The sequence below is a fragment of the Panthera leo genome, chromosome B3 (assembly GCF_018350215.1).
Source record: "Panthera leo isolate Ple1 chromosome B3, P.leo_Ple1_pat1.1, whole genome shotgun sequence".
Classification (NCBI taxonomy): domain Eukaryota; kingdom Metazoa; phylum Chordata; class Mammalia; order Carnivora; family Felidae; genus Panthera; species Panthera leo.
This window is the reverse complement of record NC_056684.1, coordinates 114,855,382-114,877,024: the sequence shown is the minus strand read 5'-3', so window position 1 is coordinate 114,877,024 and position 21,643 is coordinate 114,855,382. Positions and strand designations below refer to the sequence as shown.

Below are 21,643 nucleotides of genomic sequence, written 5' to 3'. Positions count from 1 at the left end.
AGGTTGTCCTGCTCCTATATTAGTGTTTCAACCAAATGGTACGGCATCTTTTTCCTCAGACACCCAAGTAAGTAGCAAATTCTTTAGTAAAGGAATAAGAAGATGCAGAGAAATCACAGGTTTAAATAAATACAATAAAATAAAGGAAAGGAAAGGAAATAGAGTTTATTGGCCATCTCTTTTGGGGGTCTTTCAGCCTAACTATAGGATGTTTCATTCACCACGTTCCTGATCTCTAACTCAGGAGTCAGCAAATTATGGCCTCTGGGGGGTAATTCAGCCTGCCACTTGTTTTTGTATGGTCTGAGGGTGGTTTTACATTTTTAATGGTTGGGGTTGGGGGAAGGTGATCAAAAGAAGACTTCATGACACATGAAAATTAGATTCAATTCAAAGGTCAGTATCCATCAATAACGTTTTTAAGAACACAGCCAGTCCAGTTCATTTACTTAGCGTCTATATCTGTTGTCCTGCTACAAGGGCAGGGCTGAATAGTTGTAATACACACCATATGAACCACACTATCCGGCTAATATATTTACTATCTGGCTCCTTACCGAAAACATTTGCCACCCCCTGAGCTAACTGATTCTTAAACTTTAAACTGTTCTACGAATGCTCCATCCAGCTCCCTCCATCAGATAATAAAATTGTAAACAAGAACGGAGGATTCAATCTTTATTTTTAAATAGAGTTTATGGTATTCCAATTATTAAAAAACACATACGCTTGGGACGCCTGGGTGGCTCAGTCAGTTGAGTGCCTGACATTGGCTCAGTCATGATCTCACAGTTTGTGGGTTCGAGCCCCACGTAGGGCTCTGTGCTGACGGCTGGGAGCCTGCATCCTGCTTCAGATTCTGTATCTCCCTCTCTCTCTGCCTCTCCTCTCCTCGTGCTCTATCTCTCAAAGATGAATAAATGTTTACAAGAAAGAGAGAGAGAAAAATACCTGTGCTCATTATCACAAAATATACAACAGGAGAAATAATTGAAAGACGAGAAGAACACTCAGAATCCCATCTCACCAAATCAACCTTGGATTATGTTTTCCTGTATTTCCTTCTCGTGTTTTCTTTCCTGGGTGTTTAATATATGTTTTATTTTCCAATTCAAAAGTAATACATCGTCATTTAAAAAAAAAACCATAGATATTTTTAAAAAGATGTCAAAAGGCTATCCTTGTTTTTCAAACCCCGAAGGATAATTACTTGGCTTTTTCAATAATTTCTCTGTAGTGTTCTTCTATATATACAAATGCATTTTTAAAATATGAGTCATCTTCACATATAGAATTTGGTATCATTTGGCATGAAGATTTCTTATTCATAAAACATAATCATGGGCACTTTCCATGTTTCTTTAATGTATTTATGATCAAAAGTGTATATTCAAATTTGTGGCTGTTTTTCCACTTAACATGACCCAACCACGTGACTGGGGAAAATGCTCATTCTGACCGGTAACTCTGTTTTTCTGAAAATGTCCTAAAGATCACCAGATACTTTCCAACACAAAGAAAAAGTATTGCTTCCTTGTTCCTAGCTAATTCTAAATATTTTTTGAAAGGCTTTTCTTAAATCTCTCTTGGAAATGTATGGTTTTAAAAAATGCTCCATTTTCTACTGATTCACCCCTACATCCCTATCTGACTTCTTTCAGTTGCCACACTGTGATTTTTTTGTCGCTGTTTTCATTTTGTACATAATAATCAAAAGTCCTGTGAACCTTCTACTTTAACCTGAGTGCTCTAACCTCAACACCAGATGCACACTAAAATCACCTGACAAGTGTTCATAATATTCCACTGCCTGGGTCCCTACTGGCAGAAATTCTAATGTAATTGGTCCGGACTAGAGTCCTAGTTAGTTAGTAAGGGCTGCAGGTGGCTCTAATACTCAACCAGGAGACCTAGAGGAATGCTGCCCGAGGTCTAGGAACTCACTTTTTGTTCTCCATAAAATCCACCTATCATCTAGTTCCATCTTTCCTCCTCCAAGGACCCATATCTCACTCGGGTTATGGCTGGAGCCCTGATTGGGACAGTCATGGGGAAGCAGATTTGGGACAGAAATGATCATAACACCAAGATAAACTTAAATTCAGAGCACCAAGCATAGCCTCCTTACCACACCTCTTAATATTGGCAGCTCCCATTTTCTGAGCCACTATTGTGTGCCAGGCATTGTGCTAGGGACACTGCACACATCACCTCAGTCACTCCTCACACAACCCTTCATGTAGCCATATAACATTTTAATTTTTTTTTAATTTTTAATTTTTTTATAATTATCTTAGAGAGAGTGCGAGCAGGGGAGGGGTAGAGAGAGAGGGCGACACAGAATCCGAAGCAGGCTCCAGGCTCTGAGCTGTCAGCACAGAGCCCGACGTGGGGCTCGAACCCACGAACCGTGAGATCATGACCTGAGCGGAAGTTGGACGCTCAACTGATTGAGCCATACAGGTGCCCCGGCATATAACATTTTTTAAATGAAGAAACTGAGGCTTACAGAATCCAATGATCTCTTCTGCCCAGAACATCCCACTTTCTGATTTTCCTGCCAAGGCCCTTCTCACAAAAGCTGCAGCATAACCCTCATGTGAGGCCTCTCTGTGCATTAGGGTGGCCCCAGAAACCCCAGAAACAGGAAGCACTTCTGTGCACTTCTGGCCCACTTTGCAGGACTTTGCAGAGTCCTGACCGCCAAGACCAGAGAAGGTTGCAGTGAGGTCGAAATCGGAATAGGGAGAGCTTCTTTCTCCACACAGGGTGAACTGAAGGAGAAATAGGGCAGTCTCTTTACAAAGAAAGGGAAGAGAAGGTTAGTATAAGGACTCCTGAGAATGTTTTCTTAGGGATACAAAGTAATCCCCACTAACTCAGAATTTGCTGAACTGTTGGCGAAACTTAGCAATTCTTTGTATGTCCGCAGCGTAGTGCTTATGTGATGCCAGCCTGTGCTGTGAGTTAACACCCAGTTTAAATTCTAGCTTTTTGCCTCTGCTGGCAATTATTCTCAAACTCAATGGCTCTTTAAAAGAATCACTTGGGCGCTTTTTCAAATGCAGATCGCCAGTGCCATTTTCCCAGCGAAAAGCCTGATTCAGGAACGCAAGGCTCAGGAATCTGAATATTTAACTGGTACCCAAGTCAGGTGGTTCTGAACTACAGTTTGCAACCACTAATCAGAACTGTATTGTGGGTCCACTGCTCCCTTTCTCGTGATCTCAGCGGCCATTCCGTGCTCTGTCTCCTCTTTGCAAGCAACCACGCCTCCTTCCTTGTTAGCAGGTGTATTAAATATCACTGTATAACAAATTACCCTAAAAGTGAATCGCTTAAACAACAAGCATTTATTCTCTCATAGTCCCTGTGATCTGAGAAATTCAGGAGTGGCTTGACCGGGTGGTTCCAGTTTAGAGTCTCTCTTGAAACTGTAGTCGAACCGTAGGCTGGGGCCACAGTCTTTTCTGAAGCCTCAACTGGAAGGGGGGGGGGGGGCGGGATCTACTTCCAAGTTCACTCCCACAACTCTTGACACACCCCGGACCCTTGCTGGCTGTCGGCTGGAGACTTAGGTTCTTTCCCAGGTGGGCCTCCCCATAGGCTGCCTGAACGTCCTCAGGACGCGGCAGCTGAGTATCCCAAGAGGGAGTGATCTGACAGCGTGCACCTCACGTGGAAGCTACAGTCTTTTTACAAACCCACCTTGGCAATGACACCCCATAGTGTATTCGTTCGCTAGGGCTGCCGTTACAAAATACCGAGAACTGGGTGGTTTACAACAAGAGAAATGGATTCGGTCACAGTTCCGGAGGCCAGATGTCCCAAACCGAAGTGTCCCCAACTCGAACTGCTCTAGAGGAGGATCCTTCCTTGCCTCTTCCCAGTGACTGGTGTTTGCCAGTAATCCTTGGTGTTCTGGCTGGTGGCAGCAGCACTCTGTCACCATGGAGTCACATGGCCGTCTTCTCCATCTTCCCCCTGTGCACATTTGTCTTTGTTTGAACTTGTGTCCAAGTTTCCCCCTGCCCTTTTTAATGTTTATTTATTTTTGAGAGAGAGAGAGAGAGAGAGAGAGAGAACTTGAGTGGGTGAGGGGCAGAGAGAGAGGGGGACACAGAATTCGAAGCAGGCTCCAGGCTCTGAGCTGTCAGCACAGAGCCGGACGCAGGGGCTCGAACTCACGAACCCCGAGACCATGACCTGAGCCGAAGTCGGACACTCAACTGACTGAGCCACCCAGGCACCCCTCCCCTTAAAACTGTTTTTCAAGAAACCCTCCTCTGAACCTCTGTCACTTGTCAACCTGCCCCATCTCACCTTTCCTAAGCCAACATGTTTCTTTACAGAGCAGGTAGTCTTTATACACGAGGTGCCACTTTCTCAAGCTCTCACTCACCTGCAGTCAGACTCCCCCCACCCCTGCCCGCCCCGTTCCCCTCCCTACCACCCCCACAACTGCCCTCGAGACATTCACCATTCACCTGATTGCAAAATCCAGTGGCCTGTTAGCAACACTCATCCTCCGCAATGAAAGCGGTGTTCACCCTCCCCTCACTGTGCGCCAAGCATAGCACTCAGGACTTCGGATTAAGTAGCCAATTCCGTCCTCATGCAACTCACTAAAATCAATTCACACCCTCGTTTAAAAAAAAATATGTGGAACCCAAAGCTGAAAGTCACACAGCTGGAAGCGGTGGAACCCTGAACCAAACCCAGCACGCCTCTTCCAACTCTGTGGTTCCAAAGGATTTCCTTTCCAAAGTTTACCCAAAGGGGAAATCTATAACCTCATAGCATTATTAAATCAGGAGAGAACATTTCACATCACAGGTAAGTCATCCTGGCCGCATTTTGGTCTCTGTCTTACAAATGTGTGAGCTCGAATGTGCCAGTGGTTGCAGCCCTTGCAAGTAAGGACCGAAGCATCTAGGCTGTGTCACACGGGACACCCGCAGGCCAAACATGCAGGCGAAGCCCTGAGCCAATCGGCTAAGCCTACAGGAGCTGCAATCGTGTGTGCTGGAATTTCGGTCCCAACGCCTACCCTGGCAGCTCCAGAGCTGAATTACGGCCTGGCGCATCCAACAATTTTTGTTGAGTGACTCTATGACTTTCAGCATGCTGCTGGACCTTTCTAAGCCGCAGTTTCCTCGTGTCCAAAATAGGTCAGTAATAGTACTTAATTCATAGGGTTGTCATGAGGATTCAGCGAGGCAGCGTGTGTAATGTATTCGATCCGGAGCCTGGTCCATTCAGCACATTTCAGCGGTAGTAAGTCATACAGTAAACAATGTCTCCTCATTCAGAAAGGACAAAAATTGTAGAGGAGGTTAGGCTGCTCTAACAGAGAGAACCAACAAGACTGAGTTGAAGAACATGGACGTTTCTTTCTCATGTCCCCAAATCCTCTGTACGTAGAAGATAAAAGATTGCAATGTCCCAAAGACCAAACCATTCAAGGGGTTTATGAAAACCAGAGAGAACTGGACGAGAGCCCACCATTGTTTGTTGACTCCTACACCCACTCTGTCCTCCAAGCTGTCAGGAACTGGGACCAACCAATCGCCGAGCTCTTTCCATCTTTAACATCAAGGGGGAAGCCTCAAAAGTATTAACTCTCCATACCCATTTATAACAGAGCCATTGTGGCAGGGCACACAGGAGAGATCCCCCAGAGAGGGACACACCCCAACCCCCACAAGATCAGCCCCAATACTGGAAATTATGCCTTCTCTAATGCGACAATTAGGGTCGAGACACAGGGGGCCAATCCAGCGCTGCACAATTGACATCTGCCTCTTTGACAAGTCAGCGTGCCTACTAGTGGCCAAGTTTAGCCAGAAGAAATGGATGCTTCGGCTACAGAGCTGTAGAGGGGAATGAGAAGCTCTACCGTGTGTTTCTTCCTGATCATTGTACCTCAAGTAAACAATCTCCTATTTTAGGAGCTTGGGTACTGAGTATTTAAGTTAAATTCAATGCCCATGGCTTGGGTGTAATGTGTAATGAGCTTCCGTAGAGATCTGGTTGAATCCGCAGTGAGACACTGCAAGGAACCCAGAGCTGCAGAGACTGGGGGCCTGATGGAAAACCAGAAGCCCAGCATCTCCAGGGTTAGCACAGGAGAACTAGTGCAGCTTCTGGTAGGTCTGGGGCTTCCAGGCTATCTTGGTTAGGCTGACCCTAGTTCTCTCCTATGTTTTTTACCACCCTAATTCCTGATGAAGGCTCATGTGCTCCCAGCCAAGGACCCTCTTCAGAACAGTAGGGCATATGGTAGAAATAGTTGAGTGTTCCTCAAAGCAGAAGCATGGTGGGGCGCCTCGGTGGCTCAGTCGGTTCAGTGTCCGACTTTGGCTCAGGTCATGATCTCACAGTTCGTGGGTTCGAGCCCCGCCTTGGGCTCTGTGCTGACAGCTCCGAGTCTGGAGCCTGCTTCAGATTCTGTGTCTCCCACTCTCTCTGCCCCTCCCCCAATCTCTCTCTTCTCTCTCTCTCTCAAAAAGTAAATAAACATTAAATTTTTTTTTTAAGTGGAAGCATGGAAAGAAGAGGCTGGAGGTGGATGGAGATAGACGGGATTACGGTAGGCTAGCTACCATGTTAACGAGCTCAGACTTTATCCAGTGAACACTGAGTAGATGTAAGGTTTTAAGTTGACAGGGACCCCCATAGACGTGACATGGAAATTGATGAAGTCATCCAGGTTTTTGTTGAGGCCAAGATTCTAAGAACAGATTAGGAATGTATTTGCCATAACATAAATCAGTCCTGCGGATGTCACATACGGCATGGTCACTACAGTTAATAACACGGTATCGCATACTCGAAAGTTGCTAGGAGAGCAGATTTTAAAAGTTCTCATCACAAGGAGGAAAATTTCTAACTATATGTGGTGAGCAGAGTTGTGATCATTTAGCAATATATACATATGTTAAATCATTATGTTGTACATTTGACGCTAATATAATGTTAAATGTCAATTATATAGCAATAAAAATAAATTTTTTTAAAAAATGTATTTGCCTTGGAAGGAGGCTTCCAGTGACCAGTGAGCCCTGGAGATTCCAAGCATGAACACTATGGGGACGAGAGTTCAGGGGAAATGGGCTGACCAGAGGCTTACAATCAGGGCTGGGTTTCAGGGATATGATCGACTTGCCTGGCAATTCCGGCAGGACCCTAGTGCAATCAGTGTGTATTTTCTCTTCATTGGGTGCATTTGCAAATGTCAATGTGCCTCACACACTCTGGATTTGTCCACCAAAGAACACGTTCTTACTCTATTGCACTGAACATTTTTTTAAGCTGTTAATTTGTTCATTTATTTTGAGAGAGAGAGGCCTGACTCGGGGCTCAATCTCAAGACCATGATATCGTGACCTGAGCCGAAATCGAGAGTGGGTCGCTTAACCAACTGAGTCACCCGGGAGCCCCTCACATTTGATTTTAAATACATGCTTCTTCTGGTTATGATTCTAAGGCATGTCAAGTGCATTTTTAGTGTTTTGTTCAGTAAGCCATTGGCCAACCTTGACCTAGTCTGGAATCTGGGCTGTCGTCCCCACACTTCCAAGGCATCTTGCCTTTCTCTAAATTCCGTGGCATCCATGCTCTCTGTCTCTTCTAGCAGTTGTCACAGGCTGCCCTGGAACAGGATTGTTAGCGGCTAGATTATAAATTCTTTGATGTTAGAGACCCTGTTTTATAAATCTTGTATCCCTCTCAGCACGAAGACAGTCCCCCATATACAGTAGGCAGCCACACAAACCAGCCCACAGGGAACACCACCTTGTTCTTGAGGAGCGTTATGTCCTGTCCTCCTGATCAGACTCTCTGGGCAGATATGTTGCTGCTGCCTGAAGCCATCCCGTAGCCATTAGCAACTGGCTCATCGTGGCTCAACGAGGTTCTCTCTACCTTAGGAACTTTGAGTTTGGAACTGAGAGACCCAACGCTGAGGCATCTTAATGGCAGCACGCCAGAAGGAAGCTGGCTTCCCAGTCTGTGGCCGAAGCACTCAGAAAGGCTTTGGTGCTGGCTCCTCCTTAAATGAACTTGTTCCAACCTCCTGGATCTCATGAGATCCCCAGTACTTTCCACTGATTTCCTCTTTATGCTTGAACTGGCCTCTGTAACTTGAGCACAAAATAGCCTAACACACATCTTCCGGTGCAAGCAACGAGAGGTGTGTTTATCATTAAGTACTCAGAAGCGTCGAACGAAATCCCGGGGCCAGGATGTGTCCGGGTCTAGGAAGGCATCTGGAAACAGGAAGTGGGAACTGTCAAGAACCCAGAAATACAGACTTTCTCTTTCCTTTTTCTCTCTCTCTCTCTCTCTTTCTAATTTCATTTGCTCTCTCCCTGCCGCCTGGCTTTCCCTGCCTCACGATCCATATGGCAGAAGCTGGCCACGCCATGTCCCCCAGTTTTATATCTTCTTCATCCAAAAGCAGATCTCAGGACGAGGGCGGAATCTCTTAGTCCCAATTCCAAGTTCCAGGCAGAGAGAAATCAGATTAGTCCAGTTTGGGCATGGTGTCTATTCTCATCCTGGCAGAGGAGATAAGGTCACATGGTACAAGCAGAGCTATCAGAGAGCCCGCCTCTTAGGTGAGGACGAAGTGCAAACAGGGTCATGGTGAACGAGGCTGGCCACCTACGTGTTGGACAAATGAGCCACTCAACTTCAAAATGGCCCAGTCTGCCTTAGATCCAACTTACAACCACCCACCACCCTTCTACCCGAGCAGGCCCAACCGGCTTATCTGTCTTCCTACACCAGGCTCTGCTTTGGCAAAGATGTGTGAAACCACCTTATTTGCCTGAGTCATACATATTTTTTTCACTATGTCTGATGTAGGAAGATACCCTAGTAATTACCTACCGTACCTGGTGACATTCAGGAATTGTCGGAGGCCTGCTATGTGCCAAGTATCATGCAAGGATTTTTGGAGACTTAGCTCATTTGGCTTTCTCAATACCTAATGTGGGTATTGTTAACACCATTTTAGGGAAGAGGAAATATGTTCCAAGAGCCCTGTTTCCCAAGTTCAATAACTATTAGCGACAGTGCGAAGATTCAAACCCAAGTTTGTCTAAACTCAAAGCCCATTTGCTCTTTCCACTGGATCAAGGTCAATTTCAGTATGGAATGGAGAGGCCAGCAGAGTGGGGCCACATCTCTTAGAAAACAGAGGATAAGGGGTGCCAGGGTGGCTCAGTTAAGTGTCCAACTTTGGCTCGGGTCACGATCTCACAGTTCACGAGTTCGAGCCCCGCGTCGGGCTCTGTGCTGACAGCTCGGAGCCTGGAGCCTGCTTCGGATTCTGTGTCTCCCTCTCTCTCTGCCTCTCCTGCACTCGTGCTCCGTCTCTGTCTCTCTCTCTCAGAAATAGACAAACATTAAAAAAAAAATTTTTTTTTTAAATGTTTATTTCTGAGACAGAGAGACAGAGCATGAGTGGGGGAGGGGCAGAGAGAGAGGGAGACACAGAATCTGAAACAGGCTCCAGTCTCTGAGCTGTCAGCACAGAGCCTGATGCGGGGCTGGAACTCACAGACCGTGAGATCACGACCTGAGCTGAAGTCGGTCGCTCAACCAACTGAGCCACCCAGGCGCCCCCCCAAAAAAATTTTTTTTTAAATAAAGGAAAGAAAACAGAGGCTGAGAGGGAAACAGAGCTCTGGCTGAGGGACTGTCCCGTTGAGTCTGTTGTCCTGTTCTGCGGCTCGGGCACTGACTCCCCACAGCCCTCACTCAGGGAACTGCCTCCCCAACCCAACCTCCTCTAGGAAAATCGGGCTAACGAGGAACACAGTAATATGACACTAGCAACAAGGCCTGAGGTTCTGTGCAGTCATTTATCTTTCGAGTCTCCGAGCATTTTACAAGTATCACCTGTCCCAGGAAGGTTTAAAAGAGGCTGAATTTAGGGCAATGCCAATAATAATAATAACAGCTTACAGTTACTGAGCGTTTACTGTCCCTGACATCGTGCCGCCCAGACCTCGTGTGCATTCAACCACGTAAACCTGAAAACAAACCAGGTTTTCATCAGAGGTGACTGACACTGAGACTTTAAGAAAGTAACGTCCAAGGGGGTCACACAACCGGCAAGTGTGGAGGGACCCACGCCAGTTCTCTCAAAGAGCTCGAACTGACTCTGCCGTGACAAAAAGTGCATACTGGATACGTCCCCAACGAAAACTTAGGGACACACCTAGAAATGTTTCAGAAAGCAATCTATCACACAAGAGGGAAGGCGAGGCCAAGGGAAGGCAGCCCTGGGTGTGATGGGTCATGAAGAGCACCCCGAGAGGCCAACGGTCAAGGTTATCTTTTTTTTTTTAATTTTTTAAAGTCTATTTACTTATTTTTGAGGGAGAGAGAAAGAGAGAGCACACACAGGAGGGAAAGAGAGAGAGGGAGAGAGAGAATCCCAAGCAGGCTCCGTGCTGTTAGCACACAACCCCACACAGGGCTCCATCCCACGAACCATAAGAACATGACCTGAGCCGAAAGCAAGAGTGAGATGCCCAACCAACCGAGCCACCCAGGCGGCCCAAGGTTATCTTTACTTAGAGTTTGAAGCTGCATCAGCCGCTTGCCCCGCCTGCCTGTGCAGGACCACCTGGAGTATGTGAGCCCTTGGGAACACACCAAGACTTTCCAAGGGATAGCTGGGCATTAGATTCCGTTTAAGGGACCCACCTGTAATTCTAGATGCTTGTCTTAGCCAGTCTGAGCTGCGAGAACAGAATACCATAAACTGAGCGGCTCATAAACAATAAAATTTATTTCTCGCAGTTCTGGAGACGAAGTCTAAGATCGAGGCACCAAGAGATTCCTTGTCAGACGAGAGCCCACCTCCTGGTTCATAGATGAGCCAGCCATCTTCTTGCTGTGTCCTCACTTGGAGGAAGTCGTGAGGGCACTGTCCGGGTCTCCTTAATAGAGGCACTAATCCCATTACCTGATCATCTCCTAGACGTTCGACCTCCAAACATCATCTCATTGGGGGTTAGGATCTCTGCATCTGAAGGAGTGGGGGGCAGGGGCAGATACAGACATTCAATCCACAACAGCTCTCCTTGCCAATCCTTTGCTTTTAACTGAATTGGAGGAGGTTATAACCAAGTTGCCAGCCAACAACTTACTAAGTATAATTTTAATCAGTCATAAAATCATTTTTGACATATTAACTCATAAGGAATTTTACAAATTGAGTGACATTACTTTAACAAAACTGCATCCATTCCCATCGGCATAAGCAAAATTCTTAGCACTTACATATATAAATGTCTCTTTCTTGCAATGACTATTATTCATCCAAGGTTATATGGGAAAAGCAGCCTGAACCACCTCATTAAAAGATGTCTTTCCAGTAAAATTACTTTTGAAATGGAATAACTGTCAAAAATTGTAATATATTTATTGTGGTGGGAGCTGGTGATGCGGGAGATGGAAGAATTCACCCAAGGCAGAACAAAAGAGATAGAAGTTTATTGAATACATTGCAACAGAGTAGCGGGCAGGACAACCACAGAGATTCTGTCTGCCAGGAGGTGGTGGTGAGGGACTATAGCAATAGGGTAGAGTGAGGGAATATGGGATGTATGGAATTTTCCCTTTTTTTGGTAATCTTAAGAACTGTGCCTGGTTGTAAGTAGCCCACTGATTGGTGAGGGCCTAGGGCTTAATGAACCTGGCTGCATCAGCTTGGTGGCCGGTGGTTACCGTGGGCCCTTCTGCCTTGTTCAAATTTCCATCACTAGAAGCCTCTAAACGCTGGGTGGTTCAGTCGGTTAAGCCTCCGACTTCGGCTCAGGTCATGATCTCACAGTTTGTGGGTTCAGGACCTGCATTGGACTCTGTGCCGACAGCTCAGAGCCTGGAGCCTGCTTTGGATTCTGTGTCTCCCTCTCTCTCTGCCCCTCCCCTGCTTGCACTCTGTCTCTGTCTCTGTCTCTCTCTCAAAAATAAAACAAAACATTAAAATTTTTTTTTAAAAAGGAAAGGAATGATACAAATTTCTGTCTTAGAAGAGCTGCTTTCCATGTTTTAAAATGATCAGGATAGGAGGGCTGCCTGACTGGCTCAGCCTGCAACTCTTGATCTCAGGGTGTAGAAATTACTTAAGTAAATAAAACTTTAAAACAAAATAAAATGATCAGGATGGGTAGCAAATTGCAATGGTATGCAGATCTCAATGGATCTATTTAAGAGTGATGTAATCGTTTCGTTTTGGAATGTCAATACTGAAAATGCACTAGAAATTCTACCCTCTGTAACTATGTCAACTGATGATGTCAACTGATGATGAAAAGTTTCCGCTGTCAACTTAAAAATGCGGGGACAAGTCCATCATTTTTCAAAGTTCCTTTTAAAAGCAAAATGCACAGTGAGATTGGAAGGCCACAGGCGGGAGCCCCGCGACACTCAACACGGGCACGTGGGGAGGTAGATCCAAAAGAGTTAAGTGTAGTGGGAGTGACCTCACCTCAGGGAGAGACTGGAGCCTGGCCTCGTGCTGAATCTTGTCCCCTGCTTCCCCATCGGGTGGCATTCTGTGACGCAGATGGCTTCTCTAAAAGGCCATTTCCCCCTCCCTCTTGTGGGGTTGCCAAGCCTATATAATCGCCTTCAGAGTCAACAGCTCTGAACCTCAGAATTAGACTCATCGAAGGGTCTGGTTAACAATGCGATTTCTGGGTCCTCCTCAGACCCATGGAATCATGTCTTCTGGGGCTGAGAAAGAAACTGTTCCCAATCCAAGCTGGCATGGCATGATGTGGTCTGGTATGAACAGCTGTTTCCTCCCAGAAAAACTTGGCATTCCTGAGAAAACACTGAGCAATTTTCTGACGGACTTTAACTGGCTTAAGAACCTTTTCTGAGAACTTCACCTAGCCTACAACAGTCTTGGGAGAAGCCTACGGAGATTTAACCAGTGCTGGGAGGTTCTAATAACCTTCAACCAGACACTCTTCAAATCTCTTGCTGTCCACAGTCTAACAATGACCATCTAACCCAGCACTGTGTGACAGAAATATAATGCCAGTGGCCAATTCTTTCAAAAAGCAAAATAAAAGTCCCTACAACCCAGCAATTGCACTACCAGGTATTTATCCATGGGATACAAGGGTGCTGTTTCGAAGGGACACATGCACCCCAACGTTTATAGCAGCACTATCAACAATGGCCAAAGTATGGAAAGAGCCCAAATGTCCATCGATGGATGAATGGATAAAGAAGATGCGGTAAATACATACGATGGAATAGTACTTGGCGATCAAAAAGAATGAGATCTTGCCATTTGCCACTACGTGGATGGAACTGGAGGGTATTATGCTAAGTGAAATTAGTCAGAGAAAGACAAATATCATATGACTTCACTCATATGGGGAATTCAAGATACAAAACAGATGAACACAGGGAAGGGAAGCAAAAATAATACAAAAACAAGGAGGGGGACAAAACATAAGAGACTCTTTAATACAGAGAACAAACTGAGGGTTGCTGGGGCGGTTGGGGGTTGGGGGAAGGGCTAAATGAGCAAGAGGCATTAAGGAAGACACTTGTTGGGATGAGCATTGGGTGTTATACATAGGGGATGAACATTGGAATCTACTCCTGAAATCATTATTGCACTATATGCTAACTAATGTAAATTAAAAAATTAATTAACTCAAAGAAAGCAAACTAAAATAAAAGAAGTGAAATTAATTTTCATAACAGTTTAACGCAAGAAATGCAAAATATTATCATTTCAATATGCAACCAATATAAAAATTATTAATGTGATATTTTACATATTTACTTCTTCAAAAGCTGGCATGTGTTTTGTAGTTACAGCATGTCGCTATCAGACCGGTCACATTTCAAGTGCTCAGTAATCCCGTGTGGCTGTGACTCACATTGGACAGCAGAGATTTAATTAAAAAAAATTAATTTTAGCATTTTACTTATTTTGGGGAGACACAGGGCGAGCAGGGGAGGGGCAGAGAGAGAAGGAGACACAGAATCCGAAGCAGGCTCCAGGCTCTGAACTGTCAGCACAGAGCCCCATGTGGGGCTTGAACTCATGAACCATATGACTCACGAGAGCATGACCTCAGCTGAAGCCAGACACTTAGCCCTCTGAGCCACCCAGGTGCCCCAGGAGAGCAGAGATTTAAATACTCTTAAGATTTCCTTTTAAAATGTCTCCACCAAGAAAGAAGTCTTTGAATTAGGTTTTTCTTTTCTTGTTTTTCTTTCAGAAAGCCTCCTCCCTGGCAGCAAGTTTAAAAAGAAACTTTGACGTGCTTGTAACTAATGCGTCTGGAAAGTTGATTTAACGAGAGGGAGGTGTTTGGAAATCTGCATTTTCACAACTGCTGCAGGTGATTCTTGTGCACGCTTTGGTTTCCAGATCACTCCCCCAAGCAGTCCACACCTACTCTAGTCACAGGCGGCCAATCCTTCTCCAGCCACCTTTGCGGCAACCTGTCTGTTGGCCAAATTCTCTCCTACTCCAGAAGCAATGACTGATACAGCTGCTCAATGGAGTTCTTCTCTTGAGTTATTTTTTTTAATGTTTTTATTTTTGAGACAGAGACAGAGCGTGAGTGGAGGAGGGGCAGAGAGAGAGGGAGACACAGAAACTGAAGCAGGCTCCAGGGCTCTGAGCTGTCAGCACAGAGCCCAACGCGGGGCTTGAACTCACAGACTGTGAGATCATGACCTGAGCCAAAGTCGGACGCTCAACCGACTGAGCCACCCAGGCACCCCTTCTCTTGAGTTATTGACCTCAACAAGGGGATACCGGACTCCTGACTCCAGGCCCCGCTGCGTGTCCCAGAGGTCTTGAGCATGTGCTTTATACGTGGAAAAGCTCAGTAAATGGTGGCTGCTATTTTTAGGTAGCCTGGATTTAGAACCAGGTTCTACCATTCAAAAGCCATGTGTTTCAGACACATGACGAACCTCAGGTTTTCATCTTCACTTTTTACTTTTTTTTTTTTTTTTTTTTTAAGTAGGCTTCATGCCCAGCGTGGAGCCCAAGTCGGGGCTTGAACTCACGACCCTGAGATCAAGACCTGAGCTGAGATCAAGAGTTGGATGCTTCACCTACTGAGCCACTCATCCTTTATTTATTTTTTAATTTTTTTAATCTTTATTTATTTTTGAGAGAGAGAGACAGAGTGTGAGCAGGGGAGGAGCAGAGAGAGAGGGAGACACAGAATCCGAAACAGGCTCCAGGCCCTGAGCTGTCAGCACAGAGCCCGACACGGGGCTGGAACTCACGAACCGTGAGATCATGACCTGAGCCAAAGTTGGACGCTCAGCCGACTGAGCCACCCGGGCGTCCCAATGAGCCACTCATCCTTAAATATAGGGATAAAAATGCTCCTACTTCATAGAGTTGGACCCATTAGGTCAAGTCCCCTGGACCATCCCTTTACCCCAAAAGGGCAGATGTTAAAGAAGCCCATATACCATGGCAAACCACGGGCATCTCAGCCAAAGAAAGTAGGAGGGGATTTTCACAGAGTTTGGGGCATATGCTGAATGGTTCGGGGAATGAACGAGGGTAAGCAGGAGCAGGTCTGGACTGAGTGCCATCGTGAAGTAAGGACTGTTTGGTAGCTGAGTTTTGCAGGAATCTTTGTCCAGGAGGCAGGAGGAACAAGAGTGTTACTGGTAACAAAGTAGTAATGATTCAAAAGAGGGGTTATCGGGCCTTCGGAGCATTGGTTTAGGCTCTGTTAGAAACTTGAAGTCTGATGACCCTCAGGGCTAGGGAGTGAATTCAGAACTTTGTTTCCTCGCTATAAAATGAAGCTAGGGGCACCTGGGTGGCTCAGTCGGTAAAGTGCCTGACTTCGGCTCACGTCATGATCTCACGGTTTCTGAGTTCGAGCCCCGTGCCGGGCTCTGTGCTGACAGCTCAGAGCTTGAAGCCTGTTCCAGATTCTTTGTCTCCCTCTCTCTCTGCTCCTCCCCCACTTGTGCTCTGTCTCTCAAAAATAAATAAATGTAAAAAAAAAAAAAATATTAAAAAAAAAATGAAGCTAACTGTGGAACGTTGCATCCCGAAACCCTTCACTGGAAACTCTGCGCTTAGGCTGGAGGTCAAAGCTGCCCTGTGTTGTGGTGACCTGCCTTGCTCAGAACCTTCAGGACCTTTTCTGGAAAAGATCCCAAGTAGCAAAGTTTCTCATAGTCTATGATTTTATTAAATTTTTTTTAACTTTTATTTATTTTTGAGACAGAGAGAGACAGAGCATGAACGGGGGAGGGTCAGAGAGAGAGGGAGACACAGAATCCGAAGCAGGCTCCAGGCCCTGAGCTGTCAGCACAGAGCCCAAGGCGGGGCTTGAACTCACGGACCGCGAGATCATGACCTGAGCCGAAGTCGGACGCTCCACCGACTGAGCCACCCAGGCTCCCCAATAGTCTATGATTTTAGAGAATAAGATTTCTCAGCCCTGTGTCTTGACGTTAAATAATATCGCCATCAATTTTTATGGTTCATAGTCATAACAAGAGTTAAGTGAGATCATACATGCAAAGTGCCTGGTGCATAATAAGGGCCCAACAAATGTAGCTGCTGTTAGTATTAGGATTGGTGTTCGTATTAGCGTTAGTGTTTGCATCAGCATTATTCTTCCACGTTTCCTGTGAGACCATTCCTTTCCTTCGGCCACACAGGCTGCTGCCTATTTAAAGGGGGACAGTTTTTAACTGAAATCTTAGCCCACGCTGGATTGCTCCTTAAAGAAACATCGCCAAGGCTCCTGGGGCAGGACTTGGCGTGTTCTAACACTGTCCACAGCAGAGGTTGTCTTTTTATGAGTGATCGCTGCTTTCTTTTTTTTAAAATTCATTTATTTGAGAGAGAGAGAGAGAGAGAGAGAGAGAGAGAGAGAGAGAGCGCAAGTGGGGGAGGGGCAGAGAGAGAGAGGGAGAGAGAGAACTCCAAGCAGGCTCCAGCAGAGCTGGAGGCAGGGCTCCGTCCTCTCACTGCACCGTGAGATCACGACCAGAACCGAAATCCAGAGTTGGAAGCTTAACCGACTGAACCACCCGGGTGCCCCGACTGCTTTCCTTTTCCGAGAATTCTGTCTTTGCCGTCAAGGTGTCGCTTCTGGACCGTGTTTTGTTTTTCATGTACAATTTGCCTAAAGGCTCCTTGGGGGAAGAGAACCTTATTTTATCAGGAGCCAAGCACATGTGTCAACCCTGCCACACTAGATCAGAGTCACTTGCCCGGACCACTTATGTGTGCACGCACACGCGCACGTGCGCACACACGCACACAGACTATCAAAGGCTCCCCAGGTTCTGTTGGCTCTTTTGTTTCTTCTACAACACCCCCACCTGGACCCCCACCTCCACTCTCCTTCGCACCTGAGGAAACAAAGTCGTTTTCAGTGTCTTTGTCAGACGGGTTCTTCCAGCTCCATGACCTTCTTTCTCTGACGGGAGCACCTGGTTGCCCTTCTTGCTCTCAAGTGCAGTGATACTGGGGTTAATAACATAACATTTTATTTATTTTGAGTGTCTTAATTCATTTTAAACAAACTGCTTATTTTTCTACACGCATCTCATCAGAAAAAAAAAAAAAAACTCTACAAAGAAGAAGAATCCAAATATCTCCACAAGCAGACCCCGCATATGTCACCAACGTGTTGGCATTCTTTCTGGCTTTCTCCCTACGTGTGTGTTCTTTTGTCAAGTCAAAACTGGGGGCGGCCGGGTGGCTCAGTCGGCTGAGCGTCCGACTTCGGCTCAGGTCACGATCTCACGGTCCGTGAGTCCGAGCCCCACGTCGGGCTCTGTGCCGACAGCTCGGAGCCTGGAGCCTGTTTCGGATTCTGTGTCTCCCTCTCTCTCTGACCCTCTCCCATTCATGCTCTGTCTCTCTCTGTCTCAAAAATAAATAAACGTTAGAAAAAACAAACAAACAAAAAACTAGGATCACTTTTTTTTTTAACATTTTTTAAAAAGTTTATTTATTTTGGGAGAGAGAGCACGCACAAGTGGGGTAGGGGCAGAGAGAGAGAGAGGGAGAGAGAGGGAATCCCAAGCAGGATCCACTCCGTCAGCACAGAGCCCGACTCAGGGCTCACCCATGAACCTCAAGATTGTGACCTGAGCAGAAATCAAGAGTTGGACACTTAACTGACTAAGCCACCCAGGCACCCCAAAATTAGGATCACTCTGTTGGCAGGGTTATAACTTTTTTTTTTTCACTTAGCAAGAATATACCACAAACATCATACTCAAATAGATTTGGGGGTTCTTAAACATTTTTTTTAATGTTTATTTTTGTGAGAGAGAGAGAGAGAGAGAGAGACAGAGTGTAAGGGTGGGGAGGGGCAGAGAAAGAGGGAGACAGAATTCGAAGCAGGCTCCAGGCTCTGAGCTGTCAGCACAGAGCCGGGTTCACGGCCTGAACTCACGAACCGTGAGATCACGACCTGAGCCGAAGACGGATGCTTAACCGACTGAGCCGCCCAGGCGCCCCTCAAATAGGTTTTGGCACCGTGATTTTAAGTGACTGCTTATCATTTACGAATTGGATTTGCAGTGTTCGAAGACCTGGTAGTTTTTTCTTCCTCCTTGGGATGTTTTCTTCAAAACCAGAAACACCACCCTGAGCAGGTGAACAGTAGGTTGCAAAAGGTTTCGAAGCATGGGACAGCTGTCTTCAGTAGAGACTGCACCCCAGGGCTGTGGAGATTGACAGATACTCAAGTTCACGTGAGGTGAGCGGCCAGCTTGGACAAGGAGACTGATAAGGAGATCTAGGGCAGGACTCACTCTAGAAAAGCTGCTGTAAGGTGACAGACCCGGAGGCAGAGGGCATTGCGGAGGGGAAGCAGAGGGGGAGCCCGCTGCTCTGTGCAAACGCCTGGTCCGTTTCCTGGAGAACCGCGTGGCTGGCTTCCTCCCGCCTCTCTCGCTCAGGCGTTGGGTGCCCTGGCCTCTCTGTCATCAGCACCGGGCCCTCTGGGAGCAGCTGCCTACAGTGCACCTGCTGGAGGCAGGCCCTTGGTGTCCCCAGGGTGTTCCATGCTCCGCAATGGGGATGAGGTGGAGAATGTTTTTGCAGGGAGCGTTTTTGGTTAATTTGTTAATTTGTTGTAGGACAGGCCGGCAAAGGTGAAAACGCACCAACAAACAACAACAGCAAAGAAAACAAGGATTGATCATCTACACACAGAACTAAAATTTCTGGCCCTACGGGCTTTTTTGCATGTTTTTTGGTTTTGCTTCCTTCCGTTTTATTTTGCTTGTGCAGTATTTAAAAACCAAAATAATAAATTCCTAATATTTTATCTAAAACCAAAGTTATTGGGGTGCCTGGGTGGCTCAGTCAGTTGACCATCTGACTCTTGATTTCGGCTCAGGTGTTGATCTTACAGTTTGTAAGATTGAGCCCTGAATTGGGCTCTGCGTTGATAGTGTGGAATCTGCTTGGGATTCTCTCTCTCTCTCTCTCTCTCTCTCTCTCCTTCTGCCACCTCCCCCCTCAAAATAAGAAAATAAACTTTTTTAAAGTCTTTAAAAAAAATAAAATAAAATAAAAGCATCTGGAGATATGCCTTCCAACTGGTTGGCTGTGGGTACTGACCAAGTCACCACCCCCTCCAACCACTGATCATTCCTTCACCCCACTGCCCGGCCCCAGGGATTTGAGCTCAGAACCCTTGGTTATAGATCCACAGAATGTCAGGAGGCCATTTAGTCCAGAGGTTTCCAAACTGTGGGTCTCCACCTACTAGTGGCTCTTGAGATCACTTTATTTTTAATGAACTAGAATGGAAGAGTGAGCATGAGAGAAGATTCTAGGCTCTCAAAGGACACCGTAGGTACAGTGTAAGATGTATGACTACAGTGAAGGGCAGTCAAGAAGGCTCAAGAATGGCTGACCTGGCCTAGTCCTCTCATTGTACAGAGAAAGAAATTCAGGGCCAGAGAAGGTGAGTAACTGACCCAAAGTCACACAGCTGCTTGTCAGGGAGCTAGGAGGAGGAACGGTAGCTCCTGACCCCAGGCCACCATCCTTGCCTAAGGGTTGGGACCACTGGACCCAACTGTGGTCAAACGAGGCTCAAGACCATCCTCCTGACTTACTCGGGGGGGAAAACCTCCCAGGTTCCCACCGCACCCTCCCTTAAGACAGTATTTGTCAAAGTGGGGGACCACCTATTCCATAATCAGCCCGGATGCTCGTGAAAGATGCAGTTCTGGCCTCGGCGAACCATCTGACCTCTCTAGACCCCAGTTGCCCACCTGTAGAAGGGAATCATGAGAGCACCGCTTTGCAGGAATGTGCAGAAGTGCTCGCGTACAATTTCCGACATAATGGTGGTGACTGTTCCCTCTTAATTCCCAAGGATGACAAGCCAGTTACTGTTTTGAACCCTGGGGGGCAGAGATGAGTCAGCCGGTCCTCCTCCTTAGGGAGCTCACAGTCTAACCAGTGACATACTGAATCCTTCCTCTTCAAACCAAGGCTCCTGCTCCTAACGATTCAATGACTGTGCCACTTCGTTTTCCAGAACAAGAAACTATTTGTACCACAGAAAGGAACCTCTTCTGGTTGAGGGTGTTCCCTACGCGGTAGATAATAAAGCTGCCTCAGTTTCCTCATCTGTAAAACGGGCTTTCTCCATTCTCAGGGTGAGGAGAAGCGCGTATATGGGCCGTGTGCAGAGGACAGGAAAGCTCTCCGTGAAGGTGGCACTGGTGGGGACCAGAAGTCCTGGGAGCAGAACCCCACACCGGCTTTCCCTCAGGAGAAGCCCGGTGAACCTGGCTGGATCTGGCAGAGGGAGGACACCATGGCCAATGAAACAACTGGGTGGGAACCCCGAAGGCCCCGCTCAGCCCACCTGGCCAACACCAGCAGGCAACACCCTGCCCAGACCTGTCTCTGTCCAGAAGGGAGACGCTTCCCTGAGCCATCCCTCCTCTGAAACCTGCACCTTTGACCTTCCTTTCCAGCTTCGACTTCCAAGCTATAGGACACAGGGAGTTAGTTCTCCTGGTGTTTCCAGGCCCCAGGTGGCAGACAACCCAGCACCTTTGCTGGGACAGCTGCAGGGAGCGCGACGGGGCGGGGGGGGGGGTGCCCAAGGAGGTGCCGCCCCCGCCACCCACCCCTGGCACCAGCGACAAAGCCGTCCTTGTTTCCACCCTCCCACAGGTGGCTTCAGCTACAGGCTGCCATTCGGTGAAAGGTCTCTGAGTCATGCTTTCAAACGGGAGATGCGCCCCTCTGCTTTGGCAGGCTTTCTTAATTTAATGCGTTTAAGTTTGAATAAATGTAAAGTGATTATTTCAACTAATGAATGCAAATCGTTAACTTAACCCTCACACAGTCCTGTCCTTCTTAGTCCCAGTTGTTAGAGGAGAAACCCAGGTGGCCCCCAGCAGCAGACCCAGGACATCTGACCATCAGAGCAGATCAGTGTTTAACAGCATCCTTCTCGCTACAACAAGTATTTTCCTCAAGAATCGTGGAAGGAAACAAATAATAAGAATGGCCAGAAGAGAAACATAGACAGTGAAGTTTTTCTTGTATTAAACTTCGTATATCAATTATATTGATACATAAAGCGTATTGATATATATA

At 46.7% G+C, this 21,643-nt stretch overlaps 1 protein-coding gene across 2 annotated transcripts in view; it reads left to right on the top strand.

Annotated features, from left to right (window-relative positions):
- LOC122222876 overlaps positions 1 to 21,643 on the top strand; it is a 25,507-nt gene extending 3,864 nt beyond the window's left edge. The window contains exons 2-5 of one of the 2 annotated variants that reach the window (XM_042943636.1): positions 3 to 67; positions 6,540 to 6,592; positions 20,688 to 20,869; positions 21,215 to 21,643. In XM_042943636.1, the coding sequence (XP_042799570.1) occupies positions 3 to 67; positions 6,540 to 6,592; positions 20,688 to 20,869; positions 21,215 to 21,245 (331 nt within the window). In that variant the 3' untranslated portion in view covers positions 21,246 to 21,643. Of the gene's footprint in view, positions 1 to 2; positions 68 to 6,539; positions 6,593 to 20,687; positions 21,112 to 21,214 lie in introns of those variants that run through there. The other variant, XM_042943635.1, reaches the window with a different exon arrangement.